The sequence below is a fragment of the Protopterus annectens genome, chromosome 5.part1, assembly GCF_019279795.1.
Source record: "Protopterus annectens isolate FY-2018-M chromosome 5.part1, PAN1.0, whole genome shotgun sequence".
NCBI lineage: Eukaryota > Metazoa > Chordata > Ceratodontiformes > Protopteridae > Protopterus > Protopterus annectens.
Window position 1 is genome coordinate 735,255,012 of NC_056736.1, and position 12,166 is coordinate 735,267,177.

At 39.3% G+C, this 12,166-nt stretch overlaps 1 protein-coding gene across 5 annotated transcripts in view; it reads left to right on the forward strand.

The window, feature by feature from the left end:
* Positions 1-12,166, forward strand: part of DCLK1 (doublecortin like kinase 1) — a 2,564,464-nt gene that overhangs the window by 2,269,639 nt on the left and 282,659 nt on the right. For 3 of the 5 annotated variants that reach the window (XM_044073373.1, XM_044073375.1, XM_044073371.1), the window contains exon 8: positions 7,608-7,716. In XM_044073373.1, the coding sequence (XP_043929308.1) occupies positions 7,608-7,716 (109 nt within the window). The remainder of the gene's footprint in view (positions 1-7,607; positions 7,717-12,166) is intronic. The other 2 variants (XM_044073374.1, XM_044073372.1) reach the window with 1 other exon arrangement.

Here is a 12,166-nt window from a genome sequence, read left to right on the forward strand (position 1 = left end):
TGTGTCTGCACATTCATATATGCATTCATGTGTGTGTGTGTGTGTGTTCCTGTGCATGTGTGTACTTCCAATAAGAAACTGCTTCCTGTCCTGTATTAATTTCCTGCCTTGAGCCCATTTGTCAGGATGCGCTTCCACTCTGCCATATACTGGTTAAGTTAGGTGATCTGAGAAGGAAATGAATGACAGCACTAGTCTCAGTGGGTAGCTCAGCATGCACCATATGTGCCTTTTATGCTAGAGGACAAAAAGGCTGTGGGTTCTATTCCCACACAAGGTGCATAGATGACAGTTGCACACCACAACCGATTCAAGCACTATCTGGATTATCAGTCTGCTGACCACACTGCAAGTAATCTAGAAAGTAGCCAGCATGTACGTTATGCTGTAACCTTCATTTCCCATCTGCATTGTACCAACAATTCTAGCATTTGCTATGCTGCTCTTATTATTATATCACTGATAGTTACGGCCAAAAAATGGATGCATTTGATTTGTCTGAGATATGCGCTCCACTGCTTAAAACAACGCTGATGTTATATGATGAAGGTACTTTATAATAAATTTAGATTCTGTTAAATTTGATTTGCTTAACACATTAAGTGTCAAAGAAGTGAATGTGCTGTTAAACCATTACATGAGATTAAATTAACATGGAGCACACAGTAACCCTGCCTGGTATATAACAAGTGCTTTAACAGCACGTTGTTTTGAGTACATTTTGTACTGATCCAATTAGCCACTTTGCAAGATTTAGGTACTAGAAGTGTTCTGCATTGAAAAATGAAGTAAATAGCACAGGAAAACTGGGTGAAACTGAAATTATGACCATTCTATTGTAGTGGGAGCCTGGGAGGCGTGATATTCAGAGACACCATACACTTAACAGTGTATGCAGATGAGAAGAGCAAAAAGTAGTATTATGACACACAAAACCAGAAAACCCACTCTGTGATAGTCCAGATGTCTTTCTCCAAGTGCAACCTAATTAGTGAAGTTGCATGCTGGAAACTGACAACAGCAGTAATCAATGCAGTAATTACACTCTAATAATTCCTGGCGAGCTCATTTATGGATCGATTTGATGGTATTATTGAACACTGTAAAAGAAGCATTCCATTCCATGATAACTGACCAGTTAATATGCACTGGGTTTCATCAAGTCCTACTGAAAATGAATACACACTGTCTGCAAATACAGAAATGTATTAAATGTCACAGAGAATAAAGCATCACTAATGTGTTTTTTTTTCCTTAAGGATACAACAATAGCATAAGTAAAAACCGTATAAAATAAAGGAACTTTCCGTGCACTAATCCCATATCTCTCAATCTCTTAAGACAATAAATGGGGAGAAAGGCCCAAAATAGGGACAGATGTTAAATATTGCTCTTAGAAACATAAACAGTTGCTAGAACAACAGGTTTTATTTTGGCATGCATTTTCTGAAGGCTATAAAGTCTGAAACTGAAATGTGTATCATTATTTAGTGACTTTGATCCTAAATTATATGAGGAACAGACCAAAAATCTGGACATTCAGCAAAAATCTGAATAGTTGGGAAGTATGATTAATCCTTTTTTATACAGTCTAGGGACATTCATACTACACTGCCTACAATGTATTTATATTCTGCATTTTTTCTTAGACCTGTACACGTGAGGAGTATAATATTATTGAATATGGAACACTGTGTGAGTCATGGTCAGTCTGTTACTAATAGCTGCTAATGATGCTGTTGTCATGGGTTTCATTCCCACTGTGCTCCTTGCATGTATAATTGCTCTTTTGTCATTAATGAAAAGGTATATCTAACCCTAATGGGTCTTACCTGCAAATAAAGCAACAAATAAAATTTCATCCATAATGTGGAATCCTAAAATGTGCTTGTTGATCCTAATACATCAGTCACATTTTAAAGTACTTTGCAATGTGATTGTCTTTCCTAAATAGAATCATGGTTTGTTCCAGATTCCTTACTTGCAACTGAGTGAAGGTAAAGACCGCAGCTGTACAACCTAGTTTCATAGCAGTCATTGCAAAATGGGCTACCTGTTGGAAGTGAGTCCCAACCCTTTCTGAAAATGAAAGCGTGATTCTACTAAAATAAACATCAAGCTCTGAAATGTGCTGTAAAACTTTTAAGGTGTATTTGCAGGGTATTTCCTCTGAGGGAGGCTACACCCTCTTTCTTTGCTAAGTAACTCCAATATTGTTGTATTTCAGGGTATGTTGAGTACTCCAAAATACTGCACTCTCAGAATTAGTATATATTTCTCATATTTAAAATTAAATTCTCCCTGTCCCAACTATCACAATTATGATCTTTGGGTTTCCCACAGGCTCCCGGAACACAGCTGACTACTGTCAGGGGGAAATGTTAAGCAACTGAAGCAAATTCATTCATTCATTCGTTCGTCCATTCATTTATTTGCCATTTGACTGCTTTATCTATTTCACGGTCAATGAAAACACTCATCAGGTGTAAGACAGAGAGATTAATCCTAAACAGGACATCAGGAAGTGTATATACACACACACACACACACACAAGCATGTGCTTGTGCACATAGACACATATGCACATAGAGACACACCAGATACACACACACACACACACACACACACACACACACACACCACACACACACACACACACACACACACACACACACACACACACACACACACACACACACACACACATATGCATATATGCACATGGGCACACAGTCTCACACACATACACACACACACACACACACACACACACACACACACACACACACACTTAATGACATCAGTTCATCTGCAGCATATCTTTAGGATGTGTGAAGAAACTGGAGCTCCAAGCAAAAACCCACATGGACAGAGGAAGGACATGCAGACAATGCACATAAGGTGCCTCAATCAAGAATGAAGATCTGTGAGACAGCAACACTAATTGTAGTCCAGGGTTTTATTTTGTCAGTCTTCCTTTGCCTGCTGTATCACTTAACCAAACACTACTCCCAGGTCATCCCTGAAAGAAGGATACTGCTCCTGGGTCATTTCTGAAAAAGGATACCTGTGTCCACGACAGTTATTCAGTTAATAAATAGATACAATTAAAAAAAAAAAAATCTAATAGTTGAGGTGACATGCTACACAGTCTATAGTAAGAGCTCTCAGCTTCATGGAGGTGACCATATTTTCTGTGATTCTATCCATCATGATGGTTTGCATTTTTCTGCTGAAGATGTCCCAGTATCTTCTGGGCATTGTTTTGGGCACTTTATTGATAGTGTACAGTTGTACTGAGGCTATTTCTTTGTACCCTCCCCCTGCTTAGTTTGGCATAGACTTGAAGGTGGACAAAGTTTTGGTCAGTGATCAGGAAAAAAAACAAATCAGAACAAGCAAAATCAGAATTTATGTCCTGTAATATTTCATCTGTAATACAGTAGTATAAAGATCTCTTTTATATCGTAGAGAGGGTGAACAAATCTGTCTGACATGTTTACAGCTCTGGTGAACCTGTTCCTTGGAGCAGTGTGTGGAAGTCACACATTTTTCAACAGATAAGAACTCATAGAGACTGTGATTTGCCTGGACCACGCCAGTGAACATAACATGGAAGAGACTTATGGCACAGCTGGTGACCATGTCTATATCTTTTTTCAAACCTGGTCAATAACTCTCAACCTCTTAATGCAAAAAGTCCTGGGCAAAGCCTAAAACAATGGGCAAACAAAGGCCCAAAAATAGGGACAGGTTTTAAATGTTGTTCTTATAAGCTAAGAAAGTTGTTATAATTACAGGTTTTGTATTATGCATTTCGGGAAGTATATAAAGTCTGAAACTTAAATGTCTGTTATTATTTAGTGACTTCAATCCAATGTGATTTTCCAGAAAACCGCAAATTATATGAGAAGCAGACCAAAAATATAAGGTAATAATCTGGACATTCTGTGGAAATCTGGACAGTTGAGACACGTGTAGATGTGTAGCTACTGCCCACAGATTCAGCCCAGCTACCACTAGTTTGATGCATGAGCTTACAGACCTCATTTTAGTTTGTCTGGAGTTACACATCATTCTATGCTCAGTTAGTTGTAGAGCCTTCCCCTTTCATGGAAGAAAGCTGTGATCAGCTTGACTGCTTGTGAAGTCGTCTTTTGAACAGGTAGAGCTTGCCAGGTACATGTCCTTTCATTCTATGCTCAGTTAGTTGTAGAGCCTTCCCCTTTCATGGAAGAAAGCTGTGATCAGCTTGACTGCTTGTGAAGTCGTCTTTTGAACAGGTAGCGCTTGCCAGGTACATGTCCTTCTTCATTCCTATTTGTGCGAAAATGTTTGAGAGAACTTTCTCAGCACCCATGACCTCCTTGTTATCTGTCAGTATAGCTTTCAAAGATGGAATAATATTAAGACTGCTCTCAAGAAGCTGCGGAAGGAACTGGTGATGTGCTTTCAGATAATTTCTTCTGGAGTTTTCTCTGTACCATATGAGGCTCCAAGCCTGTTGTATTTACTGTCGCTCCTCCTCTCCTGTTCTTTGTTTTGTCTTGGTTCTCGAACCAGGAACCCCTGCATGTAAAGCTGGGACTCTAACCACTACACTATCTCAGCTTCCACTGCCTGCAGCAGATGCTTTAAGTCATAGTGTCTTTGATAACAGTGTCATACCTACGTTACATGTGCATAAGACGCTGGTGGTGTACAGTCGGTAATTCTGATTCTAATTACACTGACCTCAGGACTTGGACACTATGTAAGTGCTTGAGGTTAAATCTAGACATTTTCTCTGCAAAATCCTGTTGTAGAAACTTTCTAGTTCCTCTACTTTACCTGGGATATTTTGAAGGAGGAGGATCTCCAGCTTTTCCAATATGGATAGGCGGAAAAGTGTAGGTAGTCTCTGAAACACACTTGACAATGTTAAAAGCAAGGGCCTGCTGTTTCAGGTTCCCTCAATGTACTTATATTTACCCTAGTAATTGAAGCTTTTTATTTATTGATGGCCTTATGCAGGACTGACTATATTTTGATAATGTTGATTTTTATAGGTCTTCATGAACTGGGATTTACATATCCATAGGATGAGATGCATAATAACTACTCACCACCTGGATGGTAACAGAATGTGAGACGTCCCAGAGCGCATATCAAACTCTAACAACACAACACTGCTAGGAAAGATAGTTTAATTGAATACACACTTAAATCTAAGCTTAAGAAATGCTTATTAAGCCTGGTCTATGCTTTTATGCCTTGGTATGAGTCGTTAGTTATTCATGTCAGTTTAGTTAGGCCTGATGTTGCGGTATTATGTGTTTCTTATTTTGTTTGCTCCCTTCATTTTATTGATGATCTAATTCTGAATAGGTTCATAGGTGCATAGATTTTTACTAGGCTAATAATCACTGGGGGCCTTGCAAGCCTAGCGATACACTCCAAACCATTTGAGTCCCAAGTATCATGCAGGGGGAGACATGTTAGTAGCCAGGTAGCTAAGTATTTGTAGGGGGAGTTGTTAGTTAGGATAATACTTTTCTTATTGATTGCCTCTGTCCATTAGTGACATGGGGACCAGACCGGAGGTAAATTTATGATTTTACCATCCAATTGTCAAGGTTTTGTGTGAACAGGTCAGGGAATAAACTCTGTTTTTCATGGATGGGAAGCTATTCCATAGTAAGGGATCCTTTGGGACAGATATCTCTCTCCAATACATTCTGTTTATGTCAGAAGTGAAGTTCAGATCCCTGGATCCCAAAGATCATGATATTCACATATTTGGTAAATGTAGCACACACACTAGATTATTTATCTAGCCACATGAACATGTTCTGCTTTCTATTCAGGACAGACTTCACGTCCCTTTAGAATGCGGATTTTGGAACATCTGTAATTATTCAAACCAAGCAGGACTAGGCAGGGCGGGCTAATATATATTCTGTTGCATTTTTTGATTCAGTATACACTGATGAATGATATAATGCCAAAACTGGTCAGTTTATTATTTTGATTTGAGGGCTGCACTATTATGCAGTGATTAATTAGGGCTGCTTTAATAATCAATAAATACATTTACATTATTTTATCTCACAACTGGAGTGCTGGCAGATTTTGTTGGTTCATTGATTTGGTTGCTTTTTGGCTGTTGCGCTTGCCATATGTGCGGAAGCTCTGTTTAAGTCTATCAACTCTGTTTTACATGGATGGGAAGCCTATTCCATAGTAGAGGATTCTTTGGAACACATATCTATCTCCAACACATTCTTTTTATATCAGAAGTGAAGTTCAGATCCCTGGATCTAGTGTTTCTGGTGCTGTTTGTTTTGCACATCTGCAACAGATCCATCAAGGCTGGGTCTGAGGAAGCCCGGCAATGATCCTCTCTCAGAAGCCTGTAGGAGACTGACTACAGATACAGTCTTTAGGCAATCCGTGTAGGACCGGGTATTCATGCCCTGAATTCTCCTGATGGCAAACTATTCCAGCTGTTGCAAGTGTCTGGTTATATACATTCAATGACATGTCTGATAAGGGCCAAGTAGAGTGGTACTATAACTTCCTTTAATCTGACATAGAATGATTTTATATGTCACCCAACTAACACCAATGTGCAAAGAAGAGAGCTGTTTATTCTCAGGAGGTGAGACAAAAGTAGGTGCTATGCCAAGCTGAAGGCTGTAAGTATCTTGAAAACTTTTTCATGAATTGAAGGGAGAGATAAACACATTGACCAGCATATGGGCACAGTGGTCATCCCAGTCATAGTGTGAAGCTCTCTATTTACTGGTCACTCTATTTCCCCATCCTCATTTATGGCCATGAGCTTTGGCTAATGGCTGAAAGAATGAGATATGGCATCACAAATATTACTGGTGCAAATGAGGTTCCCTCTCTGGGTTGCCCAGATTACCTTGCCTGACAAATCAGGAGCTCAACAATCCGAACAGATCTTGGAGTGCAGTCATTGCTGCTTTGGTATTAGAGGGGGTCAGTTTAGGGTTTTAGAAACCTAATGAGGATGTCTTCCAGGTGTCTGCTCTGGAAAGTGTACCAGGCATGGCCTAGTGAGACCCCCCCACCCTTGTGCAGACCCTTGACATTCTGGAGGAATTATAACTCTCAGCTTGTCTGGGAATGCCTTAGGATTCAGCATGATAAGACTAAGTAAATTGCAAAGAATAAGGAAGTCTAGTCTGGCCTGCTTCACTCACTACATCCATCTCAGTCAACACAACAAGCAGATTATAAACGGAAAGGTTAAATGTACCCTGATGCTGAAGAGTATACAAGCAATAAAGTTAATCTTTGATCTGATTGTTTGAATTACGGAATATTTATAAATGATGCAAAGTGAGTTTTTAAAAACCTATTTAAGTAGTACTAGCATGATTTACTGTCTCATTTTTCAAAAAGGGTTAGCGAATAAAATAAAGAACACAGAAACAGTGACATTCCGCTAATAATTGTTGTTGTCTTTTAAGTTGTTAATCATATAGCTTTTTTTATCTAGACACCCTATTATTTCTGAATTAACAAATACTATGAATAGTTGTTTCAATAGTGACATGCTGCAGAAAACCTGCATTTAAAAACGATTTTTTTTCAGAAGTGATAGAAGATAATTTCCAGGTCCCGGCCTCTATAGCAGAACGATATAAAGTCGGGAGAATAATAGGAGATGGAAATTTTGCCTTTGTAAAAGAATGCATAGAAAGGTAAGTAATATTTTATTTTGATTTTAAGTCCTTAAAGTAATGACATGTCTTCCAGAAGATGTTTGCTTGTATCTCAATGCAATATGCCATTAGAAAGTAGTTGGTTTGGAAATGTTGGCAAAAATATGGCAACTGTCCAAAGACAACTATTTGTTTTTACAATAGTCACTGTATAGAGAAATAATTAAATCAGTAAACTCTTAAACTTCTTTTTACAGATCTTGTATTATGTAAACATGATTTGTCCTAGTGTCTAAAAGTAAAATATATTTCATTGTCAGAGTTTAGCATGTGATGTTCATATTTGCAATTTGTGATATCATAGTTACCATTCAAACAAAACCAGAGGTCTTGCATTTTCAAACGGGTTCTATACTTCTGAGACTGTGTTAAAAATGATGCAACAAGGCTTATCTTTTCTTGTGGTATTGTATGAGGAAGTCGGAAGTGTCAGAGAAGTATGTAAGAGTGGTACAGGATATGTACAAGGGTAGTGTGACAGCGGTGTGGTCTGCGTTGGGAGTGACGGATGTGTTTAAGGTGGAGGTGGGATTACATCAAGGATCAGCTCTGAGCCCTTTCCTATTTGCAATGGTGATGGACAGGTTGACAAATGAGATCAGACAGGAGTCCCCGTGGACTATGATGTTTGCAGATGACATTGTGATCTGTAGTGAGAGTAGGGAACAGGTGGAGGAGACCCTGGAGAGATGGAGATATGCTCTAGAGAGAAGAGAAATGAAGGTCAGCAGGACTAAGACAGAATATATGCGTGTGAATGAGAGGGAGAATAGAGGAATGGTGAGGATGCAAGGAATAGAGGTGGTGAAGGTGGATGAGTTTAAATACTTGGGGTCAATAGTTCAGAGTAACGGTGAGTGTGGAAGAGAGGTGAAGAGAGTACAGGCAGGATGGAATGGGTGGAGAAGAATGTCAGGAGTGATTTGTGACAGACGAGTACCAGTAAGCGTGAAAGGGAAGGTCTACAAGAGGGTAGTAAGAACAGCTATGTTATATGGGTTGGAGACAGTGACAGTGACAATAAGGCAGGAGTTAGAGATGGATGTGGCAGAGTTAATGATGTTAAGATTTGCACTGGGTGTGACGAGGGTGGACAGGATTAGGAATAAGTATATTAAAGGGTCAGCCCAGGTTGGAAGGTTTGGAGACAAAGCCAGAGAGGCAACATTACGTTGGTTTGGACATGTGCTGAGGAGGGATGCTGAGTATATTGGAAAAAAGATGCTAAGGATGAAGCTACCAGGTAACAGGAAAAGAGGAAGGCATAAGATAAGGTTCATGGATGTGGTGAGGGAGGACATGCAGGTGGTTGGTGTGACAGAGCAAGATGCAGAGAATAGGAAGAAATGGAAACAGATGATTCACTGTGGCGACCCCTAATGGGAACAGCAGAAAGAAGATGAAGCTCACACCTATCTCTCCAGTGACCTCAAAAGCAACTACAACTGAAGATAAGAAAGCCTGTACTGGTTATTGTTACGTTAGCGCTAGACTGATAGCTGCACAACATTAGCAACAGAAAATTAACGAACTGTGGTAATTGGTGAATTGGAGAGAAGTCACACCAGGGATTTTTTCCTGCGTAGAAGTTAACAAAAACTATTGAGTGGATTTTGAGAAAATGTTCTTATGTATACCTGATGTAATTTAGTTATTTGATCGAAACTTACACTAGACTGCCCACAATCTAATGTCGCACCACCCAATACTAAGTAAACTTAATATGATCGAAACTTACACTAGACTGCCTACATCTAATGTCGCACCACCCAATACTAAGTAAACTTAACATGATCGAAACTTACACTAGACTGCCCACAGCTTAATATCGTACCACACAATACTACCAAGTAAATTTAATGTGACTAAAACTTACACTAGACTGCCCACAGCTATCATTCCATGCAATACTACTAAATAAACTTCATGTGATCGAAACTTACACTATATGGCCCACAGCTAATAGGAAACTTACAGTAGACTGCCCACAGCTAATATCGTACCACACAATACTACTAAGTAAACTTAATGTGATCAAAACTTACACTAGATTGCCCAGAACTAATATTGTAGCACACATACTACTACATAAACTTAATGTGATCAAGGCATGCACTAGACTGCCCACAGCTAATATCATACCACACAAGACTACTAAGTAAGCTTAAAAAAAAACACAGTTCAGATGAAATAATAGAAAACTTTATTAAGTCTCTACAGTAGCTAGTTCATCTGAACAAGGTTTATTACTTTTAATTGTTCAGTGATACAGCCACCTGAGGTTTACTGCACAGGATTATGGGTTATGCACTATTTTTTAGGTGCATATATTAGTTTATACTACTGAAGTGCATGTTTGCTTTATTAGTGTGAATTTATTTTTTATTATTTTTTTTTGCTTCACTACGGCCATTGACTTCAAGCTCCTTTAGGCCCACTTCTTAATAGTCCAATATTTGGAGGAACCAGTGGTGGTGGTATGGTGACACCCAAGGTTGACCAATAATGGGGATGGGGTCTCCCTTCTGGAAGAGCCCTGCATATGGAAAGGCTCCAACTCCTGCATGCAGGTTCTTAGGGCTTTCTGCGCTGTGCAACTTCAAGTGGAAGTAGGCCAGGTAATTCACTTGTCTTGAATGACTGCATGTACATATGTTAGCTATTTTTGTCCATAATAATCTCTTTGGCAGGACAGTTGCTGAGTGATTATGCTGTTCCTTAAATCATGCTCACCTTTGAAGACCCCCCCTCCAAAACTGTAGTTTAGTGGTGTAGAAAACTGTAACTTGCAAAACACAATTCCTAGTGCCCATTACCTCTGCTCACAGAATGCCTGAGCTGAAATCCATCATGTGTAGGGAGCCATATCTGTTCCTTCACAAGAACAAGGTACCGTTTAAGAGAAACCCACATTTTCTTCTAAGAGGTGTTTTCTAGTTGCCCCTGAACCAGTCTATTCATTTCTATTTTATTGTTCTTTTTTGTTCTTTCTGTTCCTTCACTCCTTTTTTTTTTTTTTTTTTTGCCAAAGTAGAAACCAGAGAAGAGACAGCCTTTGTAGCTGTAATGGGATAAAGTTCTGTCTGGAAAATGCTATGGTCAAAGGTCAATCTACTACAGGCATGGGTACTTCCTGCACTTACTTTAAGAACATTCTGGATTGTGACATTTGCATTTTGAGCACTTGGTCATCAGAACATACCTTCACCAAACATTATTGTCTCCGCTGTGATTCCAGGATTCATATTTCCTTTTCTATGGCTTAATTTCAAGACTTTGATTTTTAAACCTTTGACCCGCTATTTTCCTCTTGTTCTTTGCACCCTGGTAAAAAAAAAATAATTAATATCATGTTGGTTTACTAACAGAAAACATAGAGACACTGGAATACAGATGTGATATAATACTTTTTATTGGACTAACAAAGGTTTCCTTTCAAGGCACATCTGGCTATTTAAGCACATTACCTAAAATCAGTAACTAAATAACTCCTGATGAAGGGCTTCCAGTGAAGGGATCATGTCAGCTTGAAAGCTCAAGTAATTGCAAAACCAGTGTTGGTTCAATAAAAGGTATTACATCACATCTGTGTTCCAGTGTCTTTGTGTACCTCCACTGTAGGGATTTTACTGATTGAGATTCAACAGCTACAAGGCCCATTAGGATGTCTGCCTACTGTCAGATATAACAGATATACTCTTACCATACCAATCTGTCTATGAAGGGACCTTCTTTGATAGGTTTCAAATGCCTTCCTGCCATTCCCCCCTGTGCTTGGATGGACCCTATATTCATCTTCGGCAGTTGGAGTTTCCTGTAAACCTATTAAGTATCTTCTTTTCTTCTTCTTTCGGCTTTTCCCAGTTAGGGGTCGCCACAGCGGATCATCTGTCCACTCATGATTGGCAGTGGAGTTTTACAGTGTCAAGTTGCCAGCCCGGCACCCAACCTTCCACAGAAGGCATACACGCACACACGCACACGCACACACACACACACACACACACACACACACACACACACACACACACACACACACACACACACACACACACCTAGGGTCAAGTTTAGAGTGTCCAATCCACCTACCTCTTAAGTATACACGTGTATATTACTTCTTACCAGTTTGTGTCGAATTTGTATTGCCTTGATTTCCAGAAGGTGCATTTACTAGTATTTGAGATCAAGCTGATGGTCTCAGGAATTATGCACACTTTACTCATCTAATGTCATAACACATGGCAGTAATAGATGGACATAGCCCCAAACATGAGAGCTTCTGTGGAAAAAAAAAGTGTAAGATTGGAATTGGTGAAGAAGATGAACACAGTCATTGGAATCTCCCTCACAGTTTTAAGATTACATCTCTCCAAGGTTGCAATTCTTTGAAATCATTTTCTGCTATAGCTTTGCTGGCAGAGTTATCAAC